The sequence below is a fragment of the Vulpes lagopus genome, chromosome 7 (assembly GCF_018345385.1).
Source record: "Vulpes lagopus strain Blue_001 chromosome 7, ASM1834538v1, whole genome shotgun sequence".
Taxonomy (NCBI): domain Eukaryota; kingdom Metazoa; phylum Chordata; class Mammalia; order Carnivora; family Canidae; genus Vulpes; species Vulpes lagopus.
The window spans coordinates 4,427,449-4,451,127 of NC_054830.1; the positions used below are offsets into that span (position 1 = coordinate 4,427,449).

The 23,679-nt window shown below is 54.9% G+C and overlaps 2 protein-coding genes across 4 annotated transcripts; one reads left to right on the forward strand and one right to left on the reverse strand.

Annotated features, from left to right (window-relative positions):
* Positions 1-441: 441 nt before the first annotated feature.
* On the reverse strand, positions 442-10,008 carry GTF2F1 (general transcription factor IIF subunit 1). Of its 3 annotated transcripts, none has more exons than XM_041764316.1 (12): positions 9,663-10,008; positions 9,528-9,574; positions 8,944-9,016; positions 5,272-5,465; positions 3,880-4,050; positions 2,415-2,599; positions 1,744-1,897; positions 1,482-1,660; positions 1,294-1,370; positions 1,077-1,215; positions 788-905; positions 442-694 (listed from the first exon to the last, which is right to left on the reverse strand). In XM_041764316.1, the coding sequence occupies exons 1-12, from the start codon at positions 9,672-9,674 to the stop codon at positions 490-492; spliced, it is 1,554 nt and encodes a 517-aa protein (XP_041620250.1). In that variant the 5' UTR covers positions 9,675-10,008; the 3' UTR covers positions 442-489. The 3 variants fall into 3 exon arrangements, with proteins under 3 accessions (XP_041620250.1, XP_041620248.1, XP_041620249.1); XM_041764314.1 differs by having other exon boundaries at positions 1,482-1,663; positions 9,663-10,007; XM_041764315.1 differs by having other exon boundaries at positions 1,294-1,367; positions 1,482-1,663; positions 9,663-10,005.
* Positions 10,009-10,132: 124 nt separating this feature from the next.
* On the forward strand, positions 10,133-23,020 carry LOC121494330 (adenylate kinase isoenzyme 1). Its single transcript, XM_041760617.1, has 3 exons — positions 10,133-11,822; positions 21,923-22,117; positions 22,896-23,020. Exons 1-3 carry the CDS (start codon positions 11,655-11,657, stop codon positions 22,962-22,964), a joined length of 432 nt encoding a protein of 143 aa, XP_041616551.1. The 5' UTR covers positions 10,133-11,654; the 3' UTR covers positions 22,965-23,020.
* The last annotated feature ends 659 nt before the right edge of the window (positions 23,021-23,679 follow it).

A 23,679-nucleotide genomic window follows, 5' to 3' on the forward strand; every position in this document is an offset into this window, starting at 1 on the left:
AACACAAGAATCAATCGTGGAGAGGAGTCAGGAGGCCCGCAAGCGTCAGGAACCAGGTGCCTGGCACAGACCGTGGTAAAACCAGACGCTTAAAATGTGAAAGAAGGGGTCAAACCACAAGCAGATCCGCTGATCTGAAGAGGAAGCAGAGAGGAGCCGAATGGAGAGCCCGGGCCTGGGAGCCGAGCACTTCATGGGTTGGGGGGGGGGGGGGGCAGAGCTGAAGGCAGAACCGGAAGCGAGCTGGAGGGACGGCCGCCCATGCAGACAGGCAGAGAGCACCATGGGCTGAGGACTAAGGAGCCAGCTCCAAGGGGCAGGGGAAGGTTCCTGGAGGGAGGGACCTGGGAGACCACAGCACGGCCCAGGGTGATCCCACACTGACGAGGGGGGCTCTGGGACTCAGGGAGCAGGTGACAGACAATGCGAGCACCCAGGAGGTTCTGGTGACGGAGCCTGTTTATTGGGCAGGTGGGCGGGCGCCGCCCGTCACTCCTTGAGGGAGAAGTGCATCTTGTCGCTGATCATCTTGCGCTCGGGGTTGAGCCGCTTGAGGATCTGCGCGAGCACGTTCACGGTCTGCTCACTGCTCAGCCCCGTCTTCTTGGTCTGGAACTTCTTCAGCAGGTCCTTGGTGGTCATGGGCTTCCGCGTCAGGTAGCGGCGCACCGCGTCCTCGGTCACCTGCACGTCTCTGTGGGGCCGAGCAGAGGGCGGCGTGGGCGGGCGTCCGCAGGCGGCCTCCCCACACCCCCGCCCCGCCCCTGCCATTCCCCCCACAACGTACCCGCTGCTGGGGGTCGACTTCCCCGACTGGGGCTGAGGGGTTGACTTCCCCGACAGGCTCTGGGGCCCCGGGTCCAGCCGCAGACGCTTGGCCACCGGCGTCTCATTGGTCCGCTTCCCTGGGGGAGCAGGAACAGGGCTGAGTCCTGTGCTCGAGGTGGGGGAGCCCAGGTGGAGGGGTGCCAGGATCCCAGTGCAGGGGGCCAAGGGGGCACACAGGCCTCGGCTCCCAAAGCAGAATGCGGGCCAAGGATGGGAGAAGAGGAGGCGTGAGGCCGGGTCCCGCTCACCTTGCTCCAGCTTGCTGGCGGCGGCCCGCAGGGTGGAGGACGTGCTGCCACTCTCCGCGCTCGGGCTGCCCGGCCGGCTGTTGCCCCGAGAGCTGCCTCCCGACGGCCTCCGCTCCCGCTTGGGGGGTGTCTTCTTCTTCTGTGGAAATGGGGTCCGGGACGTGAGTCTACAGACAGCCCGCCACCTGCCCCCTCCCGCCCCCGGGCCGGGCCTTACCGCCATGAAGAGGGCCGAGGACGCCTCGCTGTCAATGTCGCTCTCCTCCGAGCTGTCCGACTCGTCGCTGCTGTCTGCTGGGGGCCAGAGGAGAGGTGTGGCTGCCGGGGTGCCCGACCGTGCCAGCCCCACCTCGGGTAAGGGGCTAGGGGGTGGGGGGTGGGCTGGGATGCAGGGAGGGGACCCACCTTTCCTACGCTTCTTTTCCTGGGGCGTGGGCGCCTTCTTCTCCTCCTCCTCCTCCTTGTCCTCCTCGGGCGGCTTCTCCTCCTCGCTCTCCTCGCTGCTCTCGCTCTGCTCGTCTACGCCCTTGGGGCCCTCCTCCTGCTGGACGACCTTGGGCTTGCCCTCCAGCTCCTCCTGGGAGCTGCTAGAAGACAGAACCAGAGGGTGAGGGCCGGCCTGGGCCATCCTGGCCCCGACCCCTCGGCCGCCTCCCGCCCACCTTACCTCGAGCCGTCCGACATGTAGTCCACCTCCTGGCCCTCGAAATCCCCATCGTCGCTGTCCTCGAAGGCCTCATCGTCGGAGCCCTTCTTCTTTTTCTTCTTCTTGGTCCCCTTGGTGGGTGGGGCCTTCTTCTTGGCCTTGGGGGCTCTGCCCCCTGCAGAAGCAGAGGGGGACTCAGGCTGGTGCTCATCCTATTTGGTGTATCCGAGGAGGTCCGCCTACCTCTCCCGAGCAAACCCGACCAATGCAAGTCTACACCCCTGACTCTCCCTCTCCGGTTCTCACACTCAGGAACGCCACCTCCTTCCCTGCACCCCCCAGGACCGGGTACCAATAATCAGAAACCAGCTGGTGGCCAGAATTATTTGAATTGGCCAACCTGAAGCTGTTGCACCCTCTGTCCCCCTGCATTGCACATCCCGTGGGAGCCCCAATAAAGGCCACAGCTGAGACCTCCCTGTAGCTTTCTGCCTCCTACCAACTCAGGTGCTTGCCCAGTGGCCTGTGTAGCCTGCTGAGCCCTGCTCTCATTCCCAGGGGGCTGTGACTAAGCTTCAGTGGCACTAACCTCCCTGGGCCATCACTCAGAAACCTTGACAAAGTACGACGCAAGCACAGATCACCAGGCTGTGCGGATCACCCAGTCACCCCGGGGGCTCCACCGGCCTCACCTTCCTCACCACTGGCCTCGCTGTCATCAGACGACATCTCCAGGTCATCCTCCAGGTCGTGGATGCGCAGCTCACTGGCTTTCTTTCGGCTGCGCTTCTCCTTTTCCTCGTCTTCCTCCTCCTGATCCTGATCCTTGAGCCGTCGCTGCTGCATGATGCTGAAGTGGTTCAGGACTTTGTTTCTCCTGTGGGCAGGGGAATGGGATGCAGTGGGAGGTGACAAGGGGCTAATTCCAGAAACTGGGCCTCCTAACTGCATCTACACAAGGTGCTCCCCAAAGGGGAACCATAGACACAACTTCAGTTGATATGAGGGATCACAACCCTGGCAAGTAACACCCTGAAATTACATGCAGAGAGCTGGATTTCTTTGACTCCTTTCAGTCCTATGTCCCTCAAGGAGAAGCTCTCAGTGGTTTGGTATCCCAGCATCCCTCAAGCTCAAGGCCTTTCCCAGGCAACAACAGAATCTGGCCACAATGTATTTACATCCATGTGTTTTTATGGTAGTTTATGGGTGCCTTTGTTTTTTGACAAATAATACTGCTGTTTCCATTTACCGTGATGGTAAAAGTTTTTAAAAATATGACTATCTAAAGAGAGTCTTAGGATTGTATCTAATAGCACAAGCAAAGTTCATCAGTGGCATGGGAAGGAGTAAAGGTCTTTGGTACAAGAATGTGAGTGGACTTAACACTACTGATTAGTACACTTAAAGTTGGCAAATTTTATTATGTGTTTTTTAGTTATTTTTAATTATTTTTAATTAAAACATGGAATGAAATACTGATACATGCTACAACACAGATGAACCTTGAAAACATGCTGAATGACATGCCAGTCACAAAAGGACCAATACTGCATGATCCCACTCGTATGAGGTCCCTTGATGGGTCAACTCAGAGAAGGAAAGTGGAATGGTGGAAGCCAGGGTTGGAGAAAGGGGGCAAAGAATAACTTTCATGAGGACAGAGTTTCAGTTTGGGAAGATATGAAAGTTCTGGAGATGAATGGTGGTGAAGGTCGTACAACAATGTGAATGTACTTAATGCCACTGAACTGGATACTTAGGACGAAATGGCAAGCTTTACATTACATACATTTTGCCTGTAGTTGATCCAGCCATAGCCCTCCTGCCTGGGGGATGCCAAGTGGGCCTGGGAGAGGCCCCTGCTCTGCCGATTCCGGCTCCATGACTCTGCTCACCTACCCCTCCCCAGCTCTCTCAGGGCCCTGTAGTCCCTGATGCTTCTGTGTCTGTCTCCCCCACTGAACTGGGAGCTCCCCCACGGCCTGGTGGAGTCTGGTTTGGTCACCACTGAGTACCCAGCTCCCTGCCAGGCAGAAAGCTATGATGATACACCGCACTTCCAAGTGTTTCAGCCCCCTTCTGGGAAGCTGGGAGAGGGCAATGTCTCCCTCCAGAGGGTCCTGCCTCCCTCCAGGCCTGCCTGGGCTCACTCACCTCTCCCACTCCTCCTCGGCCTCTTCAGCAGTGAGTGTGCGATGTCGGGCCAGCGGCGTGAAGTTATACCAGTTATGCACTGGGAAGGCCTCAAAGGCCCCGTCAGGGCACTGAGTGAAGATGTAGTAGGACGTGTTCTCTGTCACGCCTCCCTTCTTTATTCCCTTGAACCTGCAAAGAATCATGGTCACAGCCTGGCCCTCAGGACCAGCCCTCTGCCTGCCTGTGCCCCCTGGCCTGCCCCCTCTCCAGAACTATCTGGGTTCTCTGAGCAAAATCCAGGGGCACCTGGGTGGCTCAGTTGGCTAAGTGTCTGACTTTAGCTCAGGTCATGATGTCGGAGTCCTGGGTTCCAACCCTGAGTCATTGGGCTCTGCCCTCAGCAAGGAGTCTGCTTGTCCTTCTCCCTCTGCCCCTCCCCCACACATGCTCTCTCTCAAATAAATAAAATCCTTAAAAAAAAAAAAAATCAGGGATCCCTGGGTGGCGCAGCGGTTTGGCGCCTGTCTTTGGCCCAGGGCGCGATCCTGGAGACCCAGGATCAAGTCCCACGTCGGGCTCCCGGTGCATGGAGCCTGCTTCTCCCTCTGCCTGTGTCTCTGCCTCTCTCTCTCTCTCTCTGTATGACTATCATAAATAAATAATAATAATAAAAAAAAATTAAAAAAAAAAATCAAAAGTCAGGAGACCCTGGGCTGGCCCTTCAGCTGTGTGAGCCTCAATTTCCATATCCGGAAAGCAGGGCCAGCGCTCCCCACCCCTCTGATCACTCTGAGAGCCCACTCAGGGCTCCCTTCATTGTAAGTATCATGGTCCTTTCCGAAAGGACCACGGTACATCAGCTGTGAAGCAAGGGCCCTGCAGTCAGACCCCCGCGGATTTGCCTCCAGGTTCCTCCTGCTAGCCTCCTCCTGACCTCTCCCCTCACCCTTCTCTGCCCTAAAAGTCTGGATAATCTTACAGAATGCTCTTTCCTGCCTACTACCTTCAAGGCTCCCCTGGGCCCTGGCCCCCCACGGTCCAGCTGCATCCTGGCATCCACTGTCTGGCACTACCCACCTGCCTTCTGTCACTGTCATGCCTGTGACAGTCCCTAGCAGTCTGCGGGCCATCTCATGCTTCTGTGCATGTGGTTCTGCCTGCCTAGAGTGCCCTCCATCCACCTGCCTTCCCAATTCTCACAACCCCCAGTCTCTAGGTGGCCCCTTGCTGTGTGTGATCAGGGCAGGCTCTCAGGCTTCCCAAACCCTGGTCCCTAGAGCTCCCGTATGAGCAGCAGCTTGGATCTTCAGAAATAAAACCCCATGAGAGACATGGGGGTTACAACTGGACACCCAGTGGAATTAGGACAGGAGGAGGATGCGGGAGGCACTCACCGCTGCCACTACTTACTTTCTGCCCGATTTGCCATTGACGCGGAGCAGCCAGGGCTGGTCCTCTGGCCGGAACTCCTTGAGGACGATGCCATACTTCTTCCTCCGAGCCTCCTCACGAAGCTTGCGGTTGAACTCGCTGCCCGCACCAGACTCAGGCATCTCCTCCTCTTGGTAAATCTTCTTGTTGCTCAGGTCTCGCTCCAGCCGGGCCTGGGGCAACAGGGCAGGGTGGGCAGGAAACAGACACTTTCAGCAGGGTGCCCGCCTTTGCTCAAGCTATGCCTGACCCCCAAGAACACCCCTGACCCCTGACCCAGGCTGAGCTGCAGACCTTCAGAGCCAACCTCCTGAACAAAAAAGGGACAGGACACTGGCTTTCTGTGCATCTGGGGGAAGGGATGTGGGTAAGCTTTGTACTAGCTCTATTTTGCAGCCTTTCAAAGTTTGAAATTACTTCTAAATCAATAGTTAAAGAAAGAAATAGATCATTTTGGCGACAGGACAAAAGCAAAAACCATGAAAATAACCTGCTTGGAACTGGTCACTCCTCCTCTGTCTCTGCATTTAGACACCATTAAAGGCTGTTTTCCAATCCGGATCTCCAGGCAATTCAGCAGCAGTTAAGATATTTTAAGATGCACAAAGTTCTTACCCTAGAGCTTCCTCCTCCAGACAGTGGAGGTGAAGTGCCATACACACACGTGCCACACACACACACACACACACACACACACACACAGGGCTGTTTACTGCGCCACTGTCTGTTGCAGCAAGACTGGAAGTGAACCTAATACACAGCAGCAGGGGACTGGCTTAATACAGGGGGCCGCCTCCACATAACGGAAGACCAAACACAGGCAAAAGTATGTAACAACTGCCAAGACATATTAATCAAAAAAGGCCAGATGACTGAGGTCACTCCCCATTATCAAGAGATTTCTGATGGCTGGGAACAAAAAGATCCTCCAAGCATCCAGAAGTGGGGGGGAAAGCAAAATTTTATTGGCATGCACATGCCCAACCATTTACAGATTGCAATGCCTTTACTGTGTAGGGGCGGGGTCGGAGGGCTGCTCTGGACACTGGCCAACAGAGCAAAGCATAATAATTAGCTGGTCTTTGAAGAAATAGTCTGCTGACCCCTGGTACAAAAGACAAGAATGAGAATGGTGGAAACCAGAAGCTAGAGGCCAACAGAACAAACCTTCGAAATAGGAGAAAGTGGCTACCAAGCTAGCCTGGGCTCCCTGGTCATGCTCCCCAGCCTGAGGCTAGAAGAAAGGCACCCCTGGGATGGAAGAAATCAGTGTACTTCCCACAGCTCCTCTTCAGGGAGCCAGCCCAGGGGGTACCTCATTACAAAAAGGGAGTAAACAGGCCTGATTCCCTGAAGGTGGGCACCCCAAAGGGCAGGGCCCCTGCCTGGCTTGTTCACCATTAGCCCAGGGGGTGCTCTCCAGGGACAGCTGCTGGAAAGAACGCATTTTGAAGGGGTTTCTGCCCACATGTTGTTCATGGGTGAGGAGCAGCTACTGGGGGAAGCGATGTCCCTTATGGTTGTAAGTACTTAGGTACTAGACCTGCCCCCTCCTTCGGGTAATGGTGACAACCCAGCAGGTTCATCTCTTCCCCAGAGAATGCAATCGCCTCCCTTTTTTTTTTTTTTTTTTTTAATTTTTTTTTTTTAATTTTTTATTTATTTAATGATAGTCACAGAGAGAGAGAGAGAGTCAGAGACACAGGCGGAGGGAGAAGCAGGCTCCATGCACCGGGAGCCCAATGTGGGATTCGATCCCGGGTTTCCAGGATCGCGCCCTGGGCCAAAGGCAGGCGCCAAACCGCTGCGCCACCCAGGGATCCCAATGCAATCCCCTCCTAAGTGTGCCACTTAGGCAAGGAGAATTCTGGGGGCTGTATCTCTCTGTGACTAGGTTATAGAGAGCATGACCTCTGGGTGGTAAAAACAAGGAGTGATGAGTGATGTCCCCCCCCGCCCCCGTGATGATCAGGGAACGGGGTGTCACCCTCAAGTTACTAGTGGCTGGGAGGTCACACATCTCAAAAGGTGATAACCACTCAGGTGCTGCATGTCAAGGTGATGGGTGACGAGGCGCAGGCTCCTCTGGTTTCTTGTGGATGAGGGAAAAGGGGCTCTCCCACTCAATGAGGGATGGCGGTAGTATGTTCCCAAGGCATTTACCAAGTTATTCCTCTTAGTGAGGAGTGTTTAAAGCTGGGACCCCCTGATGGGTGGGTATCTCCCTCTTGGATGATCAGTGATAAAGAATGCCCCACCCCTCCACCCCCAGAGTGATCAGGGATTTGGAAACACTGCACCCTCTCTGGGTAATTTAGGTGAGACCAGAGGTTGGGGGAGCATGTTAGTTTGTATATGAATGTGCATACGGCTGGAGATGCTGGGGGGGCAGGCAGCCTACAAGGGAAGAGGGTGCCCTGAGCAAGCATCCACCTGCCCAATATCCAGAGGGACTAACGTCTCTCTCAAATAGCCTCACTTGCTCAACTAGATGAAGGGATGTTTAAAAACAGTCAAAAGACAGACCGGTGCTAAAAACAGGATGAGCAGCAGGAGCTGCTCAACTGAAGGAAGGCCTGAAGCTGCCAACTTTAGACCTGGGCCAACTCCTGTGCTGGGCTGGTCCAGTCTCTGTGGCTTCAAATGCTGCTCCCAATGCCCAGATGCTCCCTCCCAGTCTCCCAACTCATATGCTCCACTGTTTATCTACGGTCTCCTCCTGGATGTCCGATATAAGATGTTGAGAACTGAACTCCCAATACTCTGTCCATCCGGCCCTGTCATCCCTCAACAACCAATCATTAACAAATCATGTTGGCTCCACTTTAAAACATACTAGAATCCACTGACTTCTCATAACCGCTGTTTGCTCCATGCCCAGTCGTCACTCACCTGGACCACCGCCGACGCCTCCACCCCCACCCTGCAACACCCTTTGTCTGCCCCTGATCCTATAGCACCCGGACCAGTTTATAACTTCCCTGTTTAGAACCCTTTAAAGGTTTCTGCTATAGACTGAATGTTTGTGTTTTATCCCAAAATGCATACGATGTAACCTAACCCCCAGTGTGATGGTATGGGGAGGTGGGGCCTTGAGAAGGGGATCAGGTCCGAAGGGTGGGGTCCTGGTGAATGAGATGAGTGCCCTCTTAAGAGCTCTCTCACCCCCTCTGCCACGTGAGGACACAGTAAAAAGACAGCCATCTACGAACCAGGAGGCAGGCCTTCACCAGACCAAACATCTGCTGGCGCCTTGCTCTCAGACCTCCCAGCCTTCAGAACCGTGAGAAATAAATGTGTGTTGTTTATAAGCCACCCGGTCTGGAGTATTCTGCTGTAGCAACACCCATGGACAGAGACAGCTTCCAAAAACCATCTGCAGGCTGCAGCCCCCTCGGCCTTGCCCAGATGACTCTAGGCTGGAAATGCCCGTCAGGGGGCACAACTTCTAAATGCCGTCCTTTCATGAGGCCTCCTGTGGGGCCTGCCCAATCTTCCTCACAGGGATCCCTAGCAGCTCAGCCTGGGCCTCAGTACATCGTCTTATCCCCACTCGGGGAGCGGGGTCGAAGCCAAGCCTTAGTTTTACCACCGTAACTAAGCGCCTATTGCAGGATCAGGTTCTTACGCTCACTCCCAACGGGGACTTACCTGATTCCAGGTAGCAAAGTTGACTTTGTCAGCAGCATTGAAGGCCATGATGTTGTATTTTTTCGTTGTGTTTCTGGGGTGGGCAAGAAGAGACTGTTCTCAGTTCACCGTTCATTTAACAAACCCTCCCTTGGCTCAGCAACGTTGGGAACCCACAGAAGCCCTCAGGGGTTCCCGGTCTCCCGGTCTCTCCGGACCCCTCTGCTGAAGAAGAGCAGGAGGGGAGGCACAAAGGTCGGGGGATAATGGAGACCTCTGTCTTGGGGGCGGGGGTGGGGGCGGGGGAGGGCAGGCAGGGCATGTTTCCCAGAGGAGGAAGATCGTGGGGCGGGGTTTTATAGGACCGACAGGAGTCACAACGCCGGGGCAAAGGCCTTCCTGCCGAGAGAAGGCTAGGCCAGGAGGCTGCATCCGACGTACCGCCCACTAATGGGCTCATTCATTCATTCCCGTTGCAAACACGGGATGCACCTCGGCTCAACCCCAGCCCTGGGCCCAGGTCCCCGCTCCTCGGGAGGCGGCATCACAGGCGGCGCCAGGCTGGCTGGGAGCTCAGGAAGCGGGGAGAGGGCTGCGGGACTTACTTGGGAACTCGGACGACATACTCGGTGACGTTCTGGCTGCTGGGGCCCTGCGGGCAGAGAAGAAGGGGCGGTGGGTGAGGGGGGGGGCTGCAGAGGCGGCGCCGCCGCGACCCCCGAGCTCCCCGGTGTACTCACGAGGGCCGCCATGGGTGACGGTCGGGGGTTCGGGGCCGCTGCGGCCCGCGCCCCTCAGTCCCGGGGAAGCCGCCCGCGCGCCGTCGGGTCTCTGGCCCGGATCGAGGGGGCCGGTCTTCTCGGGGAACCGCTCCGGCCGCGTCTGCGCCTGCGCCTAACCTGGACGCGACACTCGGGCCGCGGCGCGACGGCAACCTCCTCCGCGTCACCTCGCTCCCCGAGTCCCACGGAGGGGCGGCCCAGACCGACCCCGACGCGAAAAACACCCGATCTGCGGCGGGAGCCGCGTCGCGCCTCTCTATATAGCGCGATTGATTTAATCAGCCCCGTGGCCACGCCTCCTCGTGACATCACATCCGGGGGCCGCGGGGCGTCCTGGGAGAGGAGGGAGGAACCCAGCCTCCCTCGCGAGCTCTCGGGCGCCTCGCGCATGCGCCACTGCACTGCGGAAGTGAGTCGGAGGAGGCCGCGTCACCATAGCGACCGGGGCCTCTGAGTCCGCGTCGAGCTGTTGGGGCGCCGCCAGCTGCGCCCCTTTGGGTTCATTTCCTCCTTCTGCCCCGGGGAGACCTCATCGTCTCGCCAAGTGATCGGGCCCTTGTGACGTAGAGCCGAGCCAGGAGGAGGAGTCAGGGCGCCCGGGTGGGGATGGGGCGCGACCACCCCAGGACCGCTGGTGGGATGGGTCTGTGCAAGTCCAAGCTGCCCGAGGTGGGCAGGCCCCTGCGACCCCAGGAGAAGGGTAACGTCGCAGGGGCGGCTGGCTCACGGGGGGAGGAAGGAGGCCGTGAAGGGCACGAGGGAGGTGCAGGTACCCCACACCCAAGGCCGGTGTGCACACGCCCCGCCCCCGCCCACCCGCGGCAGTCACACAGCTGCACGTGCTCGAGGATCAGCCGCGCTTTGATCCGCTTGGGCACCTGCTGCGCGGGGTTCCGGGCACGCCGCGGCGAATATGTCACACTAGCTGCCCGGCCTCCAGGAGATGACAGTGTAGACAGGGAAGGAGACAGTCTCAGAAAAATGGTATCGGCGAGCAGGAGGGAGCAGGGCTGCCACGGGGAGAGAGGAGGTTTAAAGTTTACGTTGGGCCCACTGGGGTGCCTGGGAATTCACTAAGCCAAGCGGGAGGGAAGCGAGACACGGAAATTGCATTATCGACAACTGCACCGCCTTAGAGACGCCTGGTAGCCACGCACCTTCGTTTGCTCATCACCCGCTGCCGCACGTCAGGGACCGTGGCAACTGGTAGAAACCCGGGGACCAGCAAGACAGAACTGGTCCTTGCCCTCCCGGAGCACAGAGTGTGGCTGGGGAGACGGACAAGAACAAGGAAACAGGCAAAATCCTAGCTGATGGTGGCTGCTGCAGTGGAGGAAATGTGGCCCTGGGACCGAATGATGGGGGGGAGGTCCGGAGGGGAAGCCTGATGGGCGGGCGGGCTGTGTCCTGAAGGCAGCGGAGCAGGGACCTGGCGTGCAGGGGGAGCAGCGGGAGAGGGATGAGTTTCGCAAGTTCAAGGGACAGAAGAGGCCAGGGGGGCTGGACCAGAGGGAAGGAGGAGGAGGGCGTTGTGGGATGGCCCGGAGGGGGCGCAAGTCTCTGCCCCGCCCTGAGCCTGTTTCCTCAGCTGTCAAACGGGACAGTCGAGTCATTGAGGTTCTTCAAGGAGATGCTGTGTGCAGAGGGCGTGGCCTGCTCGGGGTCAGCATCCTCTTCGCAGCCCCCCAAACCCGCCCCCGTAGCAGTGCTAACCCGTGCCCTGTGTGGATATACCACTGGGCATGGATGCGCACCCCCCAGATGCCACCCTAGGGCAAAAATGGGTAATGCCAGGAGACCCGTGTCCCGCGTCACTCACCCGAGGACACACACTAGGCTGTGGACACAGACACATCGGTGCGTGCTGGCCCCTGCCAGCACCAAACCCTCTCCCCACCTCTTCCCTGGGCTCCCACAGACATCCTCAAGTCTCCCCTGATCATCTTCGTGATGGGCGGCCCAGGTTGTGGCAAAGGGACACAATGCAAGAACATGGCAACCAAATACGGCTTCCGCCACGTGGGGCTGGGCCAGCTGCTGCGGCAGGAGGCCCGACGCAGCACCCAGCGGGGCCGGAAGATCTATGACATCATGCTGCAGGGGCTCCTGGTGCCCACGGTGAGAGCTCACAGGCACCGGGGCAGAGGGAAGAAGGGGGTACGTCAGGATGGGCTTCCCTGGAAGCCCCCTGGAAGCAGAGAGGCCCAGAAGGCCGCCACTCCCACTGCTTTGCTGCCCTGAGCCTCCGTGTCCCCACCTGTCAAAGTGGAAGAGCAGCTGGACTCCCAGCAGGAGTCCGTAGTGAGGGTTGGCTGACCTCATTGCCATAAAGCACGTGGCAAAGTGCCTGCAACTTAACGAGCGCTCCGTAAAGTCAGTAGTTATTACTCTCGTGACCTTGGGCATATGTCACTGGCCCCTTCTGTACCTGTTTCCTCCCCTGTACAAGGAAGGTCCCCCCCATATCTACCTGTAGGACTGTAGCGATGAGTAAATGAGACCTCGCAAGCCTGGCACACGGTAGCCACTCTGCCTGGTAGACCGGCTCCACACAGCAGAGCAGCCTCGGCATCCTGGGCGCTGGGCAGGGCAGGTGCTCCCCTGGACTCACCTGAAGTCCAGACCCAGGAAGCGCACTTGACAAGGTGGCCATGTAGGTGAGGGACCCCCGGGGCACCAAACCTGCCACCCCTTTCCTTCCCAGGGCATCATCCTAGACCTGATCAGCAGCACCATGCTGTCTCACCCAGAGAGCCGAGGCTTCCTCATTGACGGCTTCCCGCGGGGGCTGAAGCAGGCCAAGGAGTTTGAGCGCCTTGTGAGTGACCCCAGGGTGTGCAAGCGTGCGGTGAGGCGTGAAGCCACTCCCCGCCTCCCTGCCTTGAATGGAGATCAGAAGGAGTGAGACTTGGGGGAGAGGAGATGGCAAGGGGGGAAATGGGGTTTTATATTTTCAAGGGACAGTCGGGAGGGAGATGGTTGGAAGCTTCTAGAACCTGGGTAGGTAGCTGGTGAGCTGGCCGGGACAAAGTCCTATTAATATCTTCCTGCACATCAATTATTTGCCCACTGAAGAGCACCTGGGGTTAGTATCATCTCCGGGCCATTGACATGGAGTCTAGTTATCCGTTCATTTATTTATTCAACCACCTGTCCCCAGATCTTTTGAGAACAGGCTCTGTCCTTAGGATTCATGAGACCGACTCAGTCCCTGCTCTTAGGATGCCAGGCGCTGACCTATACGTGACTCACTGGACAAAAGAGAGACATTTCAGGTCGCGGTGAATGCAGTAAGGAGGAGACAGAACGACATCCTGGAGGGACACAAGTGGGCTGTTCGGGGTCGGGCCCAGGTGGCCTCCCCGAAGCCAGGACACTGGACAGCTGAGCTGTGCCAGGGAGGAGCCAGCTGCGTTTCTTCAGGTTCCTTCTGCATGCCAGCAGCGCTGACTTCGTGAAAAGGCCCATCCGCCCCCTTGAGAGCCAGAAGACTGGAACGTCTGGAAATGGCCAAGCGGGAGAAGAGGCAACCTGTGGCAGGTTGTCAGCCTCCAGACTGTTCTGGAACTTGCTGGAATCGGTTGAAATGCCTTCGGAGAAGTCCAGGTGGGGATCCAACAGAGGTGGCCCAGGGCTGGGGCAGGGCAGCTGGATGGCGCAGCTTCCCTTGAAAATCGCCTGGCTTGGCAGCGCAGGGCCTGCATGTCCCCATGGCAACAGCAGCATGAATGCATCTTGAGCTTTTTACTGAGCCCAGCGCTGTTCTCGACCCTACTCGGATGAGCTCTGATCTTTCGGAACATTCCAGAGAAACGTTTCTTGCACCGTCACCATCCTGCTTTTTTTACAGAGGGATCGGGCAACTTGCCCCGGGTCACACAAGTTAGGTGGCGGGCACAGGCCTTCCTTAGGCCCCAGCAGTCAGTTCCGAGGCCTAGATTCTGACACGTCAGTGGGGGGCCCCTCTCTGCCTCACGGTGGTCCCCCCTTCACCCGTGGAGGGTTGCCTGCCGTCATGGAGGCCGAGCACCATCTGCCAGCTAGGGTCGTGCTGGCGTTGTGGATTTACGCTAAGGGGAACAGAACCGGTGCTTTTCTCTTGTGCCCGTGCGGCTGCTAGAGGTGGAAAAAAGGAAATAAATGGGGCTCTGTGCGATGACGGTGGATTTTCTTTGTGGAGAATTTTCTAGATCTCTGCGAGCTGCCAGGCCCCTGTCAGCCTTTGAGGACCCTGGAGGCCCCTGCTCAGGTCCCCCCACCCCGACCCTGCTGGCCTTGAGCGTCTGTTTTGAGGGTCGCGTTGATGCAGCGGGTCTGGCTTGTAGCGGGCGCCCCAGAAGTCTCTGCCTGCAAGGACACACTGCCTGGGGACCGTGTCCTTTGCCACTGCTCTTCTCTCTGTGTACCTTCAAGACACCCCCGGGGGCCTTTTGAGGGCCAAGGTGCTGAAATTCAGAGGAAGCCGCCCTGGGATGCTGTCTCGGACTCCTAGGGAGATCAGCGCCCCCATTTTACAGACAGGGAAATCGGGAGCCACAGAGGGAAGGTTACCCTTGGAGGTGGGCCAGCCTAGTGCAGACACTGGCTTTGGAGCCAGCGAGACTGGCGTGCAGGTCACACTCGGTCACTTTCTCCCCGTCTGTGACTCGCACGAGGCTTGGCCTCCCTAGCCTCAGTGTCCTCCTCTGTGAATGTGGACAGAAAAGCTACAGGCGTCTCCTCGACGTGGGGACACAGGGAAGGAAGGCTGACTCCCAAGGCAGCGGCCTGTCACTCCTGCACCTGTCTGAGAACACAGCTCGGGAGCCGAGGCCCGGGGATGGGTGGCCTATGTCGAACGAGCCCACGGGGACTCCCTGCCGGGGGCGCCGAGAACAACCAGACAGCCACGTGCAGCTCCGATTATTAGAATCAGGTCGGACTTTGTTGCAGCGTCCCTGACCAGTGGCCCTGAAACGCCCATTTCTCTGCGTCGATGTTTCTCCCAGAAGTGTCACCTGCGGGGAAACTCCCCTGTTCACGGAAGAAGACTTTAAAATAATGATGTATTTTTAAAAACTTGTTAATTATAGCCTCACAGGAAATTGCCTTGTACCCTTCACCCAGGTCCCCATCCCCCCGCGGTGACATCTTACTCCGCGGGTCGTCCAGGATCACAAGCGGGCTGTTGGCATCACGGCGTATTTTGATTTTACAGTTACCTCCAGAGCAAGCGGTGCTCTCTTTCCCTTTACCAAAGTGCTCCCATTGCCCCCCTCCCGGCCCCGCAGGAAGCAGAAAAAGGCACTTGGTGGAATGCGGTGTCTTAAGTGACAGCACGGGCAGTGGCGTACAGGCCCAGGATGTGCAAAGTCTGTGCAAGCTGACCCCACAAAGCCTCGTGCTCGGAAGCACAAGGGGACGAAGGCCCCCACGCGCGTCCCGTTCACTGTCCCTGCCGGGAAGGAGAGGTGTGCACGTGCTTGTGCACACAATCAGCACGATCTAAGGGATCCCCGTGTGCCCAGATCAAACTGTCATCGAGGTCTGGCCACACGTGCTCTATCTGCGCCCGAACGTCTTGCCGCAGTGGCCGGTCGATGGTGTCCTTTGAAGCAGGTTCCGGGGCCCATTCTGGGCGCTCCCTCACCCGGCCACTCCCGACATGGCCAACGTTCCTGCCTCGAGACCATCTGATGCCCAGGCCACCTCTGAGTTTCCCCAGTGTCTGAAGAGCGTCCCTTTGATTTCCATGTGGTTAGATTTGCCAGTTGAAACGAGGCCCACACCTCGCTCGGTGTCTCCTAATCCAGGGCGGCGCGTCCACACTGCCTGCTTCCCTCCTGCCTTGGACTGTCCGAAGAATCTGGGTCCCTACCTCGCCTCTCTACCCCTCATTCGCTCTGCGCACGCAGAGTTAACTACCGACGTGCTCAGATTCGGGTTCTGTACGTTGTGTGTGTGTGTGTGTGTGTGTGTATTTCACCCAAAATATTTCAGTATATGTTTTCCAAAAGATGAAGATTTTTGTAAAGTCAAAACACTGCCACGATCACACGTTAATATCTTCCGCGTCCTCAAACGACTCGCCAATAGTCAGGTGTCCGTGAGCGTCTTCAACATCCTTTTCTTCTTAAGAGGAAGTGGTTGTAATGAGGATTTAGGGAAGGGTGACAGTGTGTAGTTGGCCCTACGTCTCACCTGCCCTGTCGTCAGCCAGGTGCTCCTTCCGTCTCGGCTGCTTCTGTTTCCCTTGCCACTGTGTTTCTCGAACAAGAAGCCGCGTCTTCGGGTCTCCTGAGTGGGCACAGCCTGGCTCTCGCTGGCTGCAAAGCATTCGTCACCACGTTCCTCTCTCCAGTAGACGTCGTCGCCACCGCTAGTGTGTCTGGAGCTTGCTTGGGACTCCGATGCCGCTTTGTCCGGCGTCCTCCGGAGGCGTTGACGTGAACTTCTGTCGGGTGGCACGGGATGCCTTGCTGTCTCCTCGCCGTGGGTGGATTATCTTTTTTTTTTTTTAAGATTTTATTTATTTATTCATGAGAGACACACACAGAGAGAGAGGCAGAGACACAGGCAGAGGGAGAAGCAGGCTCCACGCAGGGAGCCCGACGCGGGACTCGATCCTGGGACTCCGTGATCATGCCCTGAGCTGAAGGCAGGTGCTAAACCGCTGAGCCACCCAGGGATCCCCTGGATTATCTTTTACAAGTATCCGAGTGTGCTATTCAGGAGGAGTCAGGCCCCCGAACGTCCATCCACCGGGACACGGGTGGTGGACTTGAGAAAGTGGGAAAACGGAGTATGTGTTGTGCATGCAGGGTCCTTTCTTCCGTCCAGTTGTGAGGATGCTGGGGCTGTGACATTTCTGCGCTCCTGTGACATTCAGGCTTTGGCTCCTCCCCCGCGTGGTGGTAGATGAATCAGGGCGGATTGGGCGTAGAGCACTGTGATTCAATACTTTATGTCTTGCATAATTTCCCAGGAGGCTCCCACATGCCCGACTGGCACCCTCTCAGCGAGGGGTCTGTAATGGGCGGAACTCCCCCAAGATGTGTACGTGGAAGCCCTCACCTCCAGGGCCTCCGAATGTGCCTGTATGTGGAGACAGGGTCTTTAAAGAGGTGAGCAAGTTAAAAGAGGTCCTTGGGGGAGGAGGGGGCCCCTGACCCAATCTGACCGGTGTCCTTCCGAGAAGAGATTAGGACACGCACATACAGAGGGGACACGGGGCAGAGCCGGCATCGACCAGCCGAGGAGAGAAGCCTCAGAAGGAACTAGCCGTGTGGACGCCCTGATCTTGGTGTCCGGCCTCCAGGATGGTGAGAAAGTGGAGTTTGTAGGGGCCCCTGGGAGGCTCAGTCGGTGGAGCATCAGCCTTCAGCTCGGGTCGTGACCCCGGGGTCCTGGGATCGAGCCCCGCATCGGGCTCCCTGCTCGGCGGGGGGCCTGCTTCTCGCTCATGCTCTCTCTCTCCCTATCTCTGCTGCTAGCTCTGTCTCCCTTTCAAATAAATAAAATCTTTCTTACAAAATGAAAGTAGAGGGATCCCTGGGTGGCGCAGCGGTTTGGCGCCTGCCTTTGGCCCAGGGCGCGATCCTGGGGACCCGGGATCGAATCCCACATCGGGCTCCCGGCGCATGGAGCCTGCTTCTCCCTCTGCCTATGTCTCTGCCTCTCTCTCTCTCTCCCTGTGTGACTATCATAAATTAAAAAAAAAAAAAAGAAAGTACAGTTTCTGTTGTTTGAGGCATGCGCACGTGGCGTTTTGTGGCGGGAGCCTCAACTGAGTACACCCGGTCAGACAGCGGGGGCCGCAAAGTGCCCCCTCCACCTCCCATCTCCTGGTTTTATTCGTGCTGATATTCAGGCTGATAGATATTGCCAGTTTGCGATTTTTCTCTTCTGGGCATTTTTTCCCACACCGATTAGTGGGAATTCTTCCCTAAAGAAGAAATGTCTTTCCTCGTCAAGGGCTGTTGGGTTGTCCTGAAATACACTTCCTACCAGACAGGTGGGCTAGGCAGCTTCCCTTCCTCGAGGGCCATTTTTCAGACTAAGGCGTTGGTGTCCTAGGTCCTTCCAATGGTGACCATGAGGTTGGTCATTTTTGCCTTCATTCGTCTGGTTCTCTCTCATCAGAACTCCGTGGTCTTTGTTGTGGTCCTGCCAGCTGTCCCATCAGTGGCCAGGGTGGCACCTTTCTCACTGACACGTGTGTCCTCTGACACGGCCACGCCCCCCCATGACCCCTACGCTCTCAGTTTCTGGCCCGACTTCCCACTTCCCACCCCTACCTTCCACATTTCCTGCTGAGCCCTCGAATTGGCGCTCCCTCGTAGGAGCCCTTTACAGGGGCGTCCGGCCTGGGGGCCAGGGGAATTCATTGTCACTGGGTTGTCACCATTTCCAAACCTTTCCAGTGGTCAGAGCTGTAAAACACGCACTTGTGCAGGGGGCAGAATCCCAAGATTGGGGCACCTGGGGGGCTCAGTGGGTGAGCATCTGCCTCCGGCTCAGGGTGTGACCCCGGGATCCTGGGATCGAGTCCCACGTCGGGCTCCCCTGCTGTGTCTCTGCCTCTCTCTGCGTCTCTCATGAATAAATAAATAAAATCTTTAAAGAAAAAAAAAATCCCAAGTTCATCCTGATGTTTCCAGTTCACACTTAGCAGGACAATGCCACCTCCTCTTTCCCTAAAACATCAGACTCCTAAAACCATTAACGTAGTCATTTGCGTTATTCCATTAGATGCAAAATTGTTTCCAGGGAATATACCACTACTAACTAGTAAAAATAAAACGACTTGAAGTAAGTTTAAGATTTCTCTGTGGCTCTGACTTTCCTTACATTATTCCTCACTGTGGACGTACTTGGGGAAAAAAAAAAAAAACACCGAGTTGCCTGAAATAATTATTTTCTCTTTGTAGTTATGCGTGACAATAACTCAGGTACATTTGTTTCGGTTTGGTTTTGGATATTTAGGGATTGCCTTGTTACGTTTAACTTTTGAATTTGCATGTTATTTGATGATCCCAAAGTCAGAGCCACATCAAAAAGTGTGCCGGAGTAAGAGCTTGTTTCCAACCACTCCTGTCCGCCCCTAATCCCCAATCGTGTCCTCCTTTCCCCATAGGCAACTATTTTCATTAGTTTTTGGTTTGTCCTTCTGGTGTTTCTTTTTGCAGATATAAAGTGTGTGTGTATGTGTGTGTACGTGTGTGTGAGAGAGATTTTCCTCACACAAAAGCCGGCATTCTGTGTATACGTGTCTTCGCTTTTTTGAGCTTTACAACATATCCCGCAGATCTCCTATGGGCATCGAGGATTTCCTTGTTTCCTTTCACGACTACTGTTCCATTGCGTGGCACTGCCGTCGTCTATCCAGCTGATACCCCGTTGACAATAACTTGCTGGACAACGTGTTGACAGGCAATAAGCTGTGTGCGGTCGTGTGGCGCTACGAGCAATGCCGCACTGAATAACCTCTGCATTCAGTTCAGATTTTTGCCAGTATCTTTACGATAGGTTCCTCCGAGTGGGATTGCGAGATTAAACAGAAACCTGTCGATCAAAAAAAAAAAAAAAAGAAAGAAAGAAAGAAAGAAAGAAACCTGTCGATCATTTTGCTGGCCGTCCCCACTCTTTTTTTGCATCGCCACCAGCGATAGATGAGAGTGTTCTTTCCTCACACCCACACCAGCAGAAGATGTTGCCAAAGTTTTGGATGTTTGCCACCCTGCTCAGGTGTGAAATAGCGTTTTGGGGTAGTTTGAAATGGGCATTTGTCTTGCTATGAGTGAGGTTGAGGGCCATTTTTATGTCTTTTGTGTGCTCTTTATAGTTTTAGGTTTATTTTTCTGACAGATTGTTGGTCTCTTCTTGATTTCTAGGAACTTTTGATATATTAGGGCTATTAGCCCTTTGTGGTATGGGTTGCAAATATTTCCCCCCCCCCCCACTTTGTCAGTTTATCTCTTGACTTTGCTTTATGGTATCTTTTTGGTCATGCAAAAGTCATTTTTAAATTTTTAATCAAATTTATCAATATTTTGTTATTTTTTTCTGGATTTTAAGACCATTTCTAACCCCCCTCCCCCCAATCCTAGGCTTATCAGGGAAACCATTCATGGTTTATTTAGTACTTGTAGGACCTTATTTCTTGCATGTAGATCTCGGATCCATTTGGGACTTATCCTAGTTTTTAGAATGAAGTAAGTGTTCAGTTTGACCTTTTTCCAAATTGTGATCCAGTTATTCCAGGATCATTTAGTTGAAAGTTTATCCTTTCTCCACTGATTTGGGATGCCACCCTCGCCATGTAACAAGTTTCCACATTTGCTTGGGTCAATTTCTGGACTCTACTCTGTTCCAGGGATATGTTTGTTCCCTTGCGCATTGCTGTTTTTGATATGGCAGCCTTCTTAGGTTTTATTTTTTATTTTTTTAAAAGATTTTGTTTATTCATGAGACACACACACACACACAGGCAGAGACACAGGCAGAGGGACAAGCAGGCTCCATGCAGGGAGCCCGATGTGGGACTCGATCCCAGGTCTCCAGTATCACGCCCTGGGCTGAAGGCAGGCACTCAAGCACTGAGCCACCCCGGCGTCCCATTCTTATTAGGTTTTAGTATGTTAGGGTTCAACACCTCCTCTCCCACCCCCACCATCCACTCTCTTTGCCTAGGTTCTCCTGGACATTCCCACTCGTTTGATTTTGCACACGAATGTTAGAGTCAACCAGTTCCACTAAGTAAGTTATCATGTTGAAATAATAAACTGATTTAAGAACTCTCCCTTTCTGATGTGATGTGGTCTTCCTATCCAGGCACGTTTATATCTTCCTTTTGTTCAAGTCTCCTTTGAATAATTTAGGAGTACTTTTACTCAAGTGTTCCTTAAAGATTGTCCTTAAGACTTTTCACATTTTTGGAAACAGTTTTACTTGAGCATATTATGTTTCATTTTATTGCTGTAAGTGGGGCCTTCTTTTCTAACTGGTGACTTTTGTCTGGATGTAGGCTACTGACCTGTGTGTTAATGCTATATCCCGTTATTTTACCAAATTCTCTTAAGTCTACACTGGTTTATCTATTGGTTTTCTTGAGTTTCCCAGAAATATAACCACATATCTGCAAACAGACATGGTTTTACCTTCCTTCTTTCAAATTCAGGTTTCTCAAAGTGATTCATCTCATTGCCTTAGCTAATCTTCTTATACCTTACTATGTCACAGGAGCAGGAGTGGGGCAATTTTGTCTTGTCCCCAACTTCAGTGGGAAAGCAAATTTCCATTAAGATGTTGGCTGAAGATAATTATCAATTCTTAGCATCTTTTAAAAATCTAGAATGCATGCTACATTCTAATTGCCCTTTCTGTGTTTGTGAGGATACCGTATGCCTTTTTCCTCAGATGTTAATACAATAAATTGTATTGAACCATCCTTGCTTTCCTGGAATGAAACTCACTTGGTGGTGGTAGTGGTTGTTTTTAATGCACCATTGTTGTCTATTTCAGGAGGAAATTCTGGAGGAACTAGTAGGAGGTAGAGCTCACAGTGGGCAGCCATGGAGTTCTAGGGATCTCCTGAGACCAGTCAGGGAGGGCAGAGCAATGGTACAGGTGAGCTAGAAACTCTTGTATCTTACCCAGTGCGAGTGAAGTATCTGGGCAACAGGAAGGCAAGTGAAGACTGCTTAAATCCATCTTAGAGGGAATATTTCAATCCAAATATCCATCAATCTAGAACTAAGTTCGGTACATCCATACAGCTGAATACTCAGGAACCTCCTTACGTGCCGATATGGAACCACCTCCAATTATACCAAGTGAATGAAGTCGAAGGCAAATCAGTATCTTCACCACTTGTAAAAAAAAAAAAAAAAAAAGCAGGAAAAAGGACATTGGAGTCAATTCACTTCTATAGTATATGCCTAAAATAGCAGGCTAACTCCAAGGAGGAGTGGCTTCCAGGGACTGTAAAACTGGGTGGCTGGGGATGGTGAGGGAGTCTTCACTCTTCCCTGTTAGTGGTGTTTACTTACGAGCTCTGCCAAGGTCCTACCTATCCCCGAAAATAAACACGTTAAAACACCAACTCAGAGCTAAAAAATAAGATGAACCCAGGGGGCCGCACAATCCTCCTAGACTCCTGATCTCAGCGTGGGGTGGGGGGGTGGCAGGGAGCCACCCTCTAGCCTCTTCCTCACCCAGCCTCCTTGGCGGATGCCTAGGTGGGCCGGGCCCCAGACATCGTCATGGTGTTTGATTGCTCCATGGATACAATGGTCCGGAGAGTGCTGCACCGGGGCCGGGTGGAGCACAGGGCAGATGACTGTGAGTCGGCCATCCGCCAGCGCCTAGAGACCTACTACATGCTGTGTGAGCCAGTCCTGACCTTCTATCAGCAGAAGAACCTGCTCTGTAATGTAGGTACTTCCTGCTTGCCCCTCATCACCTGCCACCAACTCCCCATGGGAACAAGACAAGGGTGATGGCTTGGGCCACATCCTGGACCTCTCTGGGCCTGTTTCCCTACTGTGTACACTGGGAAATTGCATTTCTTCCACTGGGCAGTATAGGCACAGGCTGTGGCCTTCCCGCTAGGACATTTAAGGTCTAAACAGAAGGACTGTCTCCCAAACTGCAACATTAAAAACATTTGACTACATCTACAAAACCTAAGATTAGGACAACTGGTTAAGCATGGCTCAGCTCAAGTGCAGGGATATACATCCTCCAGGGGGAAAGCAGGGGTATCCTAATTCTTAAAGTGACCCATCTATGAAAACCTCGGGCTTGTCCCCATCTCTGCCTGAAGGCAGGAGTGTGAAATGAAGCTAAAATGAGGGTGTCCTATGGAACAAGCTTTAACCGATCAATGAGTTTGGGATAGGAGGGCAGGGGCCACAGGGGTTGGGAGGCAATCCCCCACACCTCCCGCCCCCCTGTGGCCCGCTCCAAGGGACAGTATCTGCACAGCTGGTGTGGCTGAGTGGCCAGCCCTTAGTGACCTGTAACACTGTGCTGCAGCCTTCCTGACCCACTTCCCTCTTCCCTCACCTTGTGTGACCCTGCCACCGCACTTCCCAAATCTTTGTCCGCACTTAGTAAGAAGAGGCCCGCAAACCTGCTTCCCCCGCGTTGGAGGGCTGGACAGTGTCCGGGCTGTGACTCAGAACTGACCTTCTGCTCCCCCTCCTCTAGATCTTGGCAGAAGAAGCTCCAGAAAACATTTTTGCCAAGTGCTGCTCTGTCGTTGAAAGCCTGCAGTGACGGGAGGGGCTGGGGGCTCCGTCTCCCCCCCATCCCAGAACACACATAGGGCTCAGAAGGGGGACAGGCTTGTGAGGTAAGGTATGTAGGATGGCAGGCCAGGCATTAATCTGAGCTGACTCTCCAGGAGACCCCAAACCGAGCCCCTTTCTGGGCCATGGCACAACAGGGGTGGGCTGAGTGGGGGCCACCACCCACAGGAGCAGGTTCCTACAAGGCTAGAGAAAGCCTGGTGGGGCAGGGGGCTCTGAGCTGTTCTGGGCTCCTGCTTGGTGCTGCTTCAAATCTGAGAGCCCAGGATTCTCAAGTTGAAACCTGATCTGCATTAGTATTCAACTATAAACCCCAAAAGAACACTCCAGCCATACAGTAGGCCTCGAGATCAGCCCCTGGGTTCACTGTCTCCTGTCCTCACCCCTGAGAGGCCGTGGCCTCCCACCAAGCACGGATCTGGTGCCATTTCTTACCAGGCCTGGTTTCCACCTTGGGGCACACGGACAGAACAGGCCCCAGCCAGGTGCGTACCAAGAGCAGTCTGACTCCCGTGAGGCACACAGAGCCAAGCGTTTGCTGTGGTGGCAGGCTGCGTCCATGGAAACACCTGTCCCCAGGGACTCTCCTGGGTGTCTTGCTCCCCATGTTCCCAGAGGAGAAACATGGGATGGGGTTAAGACTACTCCCCCTGGGCTCAACCTGCTATTCCCCTTTCTGCGAG

Coding starts and splice junctions, on each gene's coding strand:
- GTF2F1 (XM_041764314.1), bottom strand. Junction 1,371..1,481: donor GGAAAAGAAGCGTAGGAAAG/GTGGGTCCCCTC, acceptor TCTGGCCCCCAG/CAGACAGCAGCGACGAGTCG. Junction 695..787: donor AAGTCGACCCCCAGCAGCGG/GTACGTTGTGGG, acceptor TCGGCCCCACAG/AGACGTGCAGGTGACCGAGG.
- LOC121494330 (XM_041760617.1), top strand. CDS start 11,655: ATGGGCGGCCCAGGTTGTGGCAAAGGGACACAATGCAAGAACATGGCA. Junction 11,823..21,922: donor AGGGGCTCCTGGTGCCCACG/GTGAGAGCTCAC, acceptor GCGGATGCCTAG/GTGGGCCGGGCCCCAGACAT. Junction 22,118..22,895: donor AGAAGAACCTGCTCTGTAAT/GTAGGTACTTCC, acceptor CCCCTCCTCTAG/ATCTTGGCAGAAGAAGCTCC.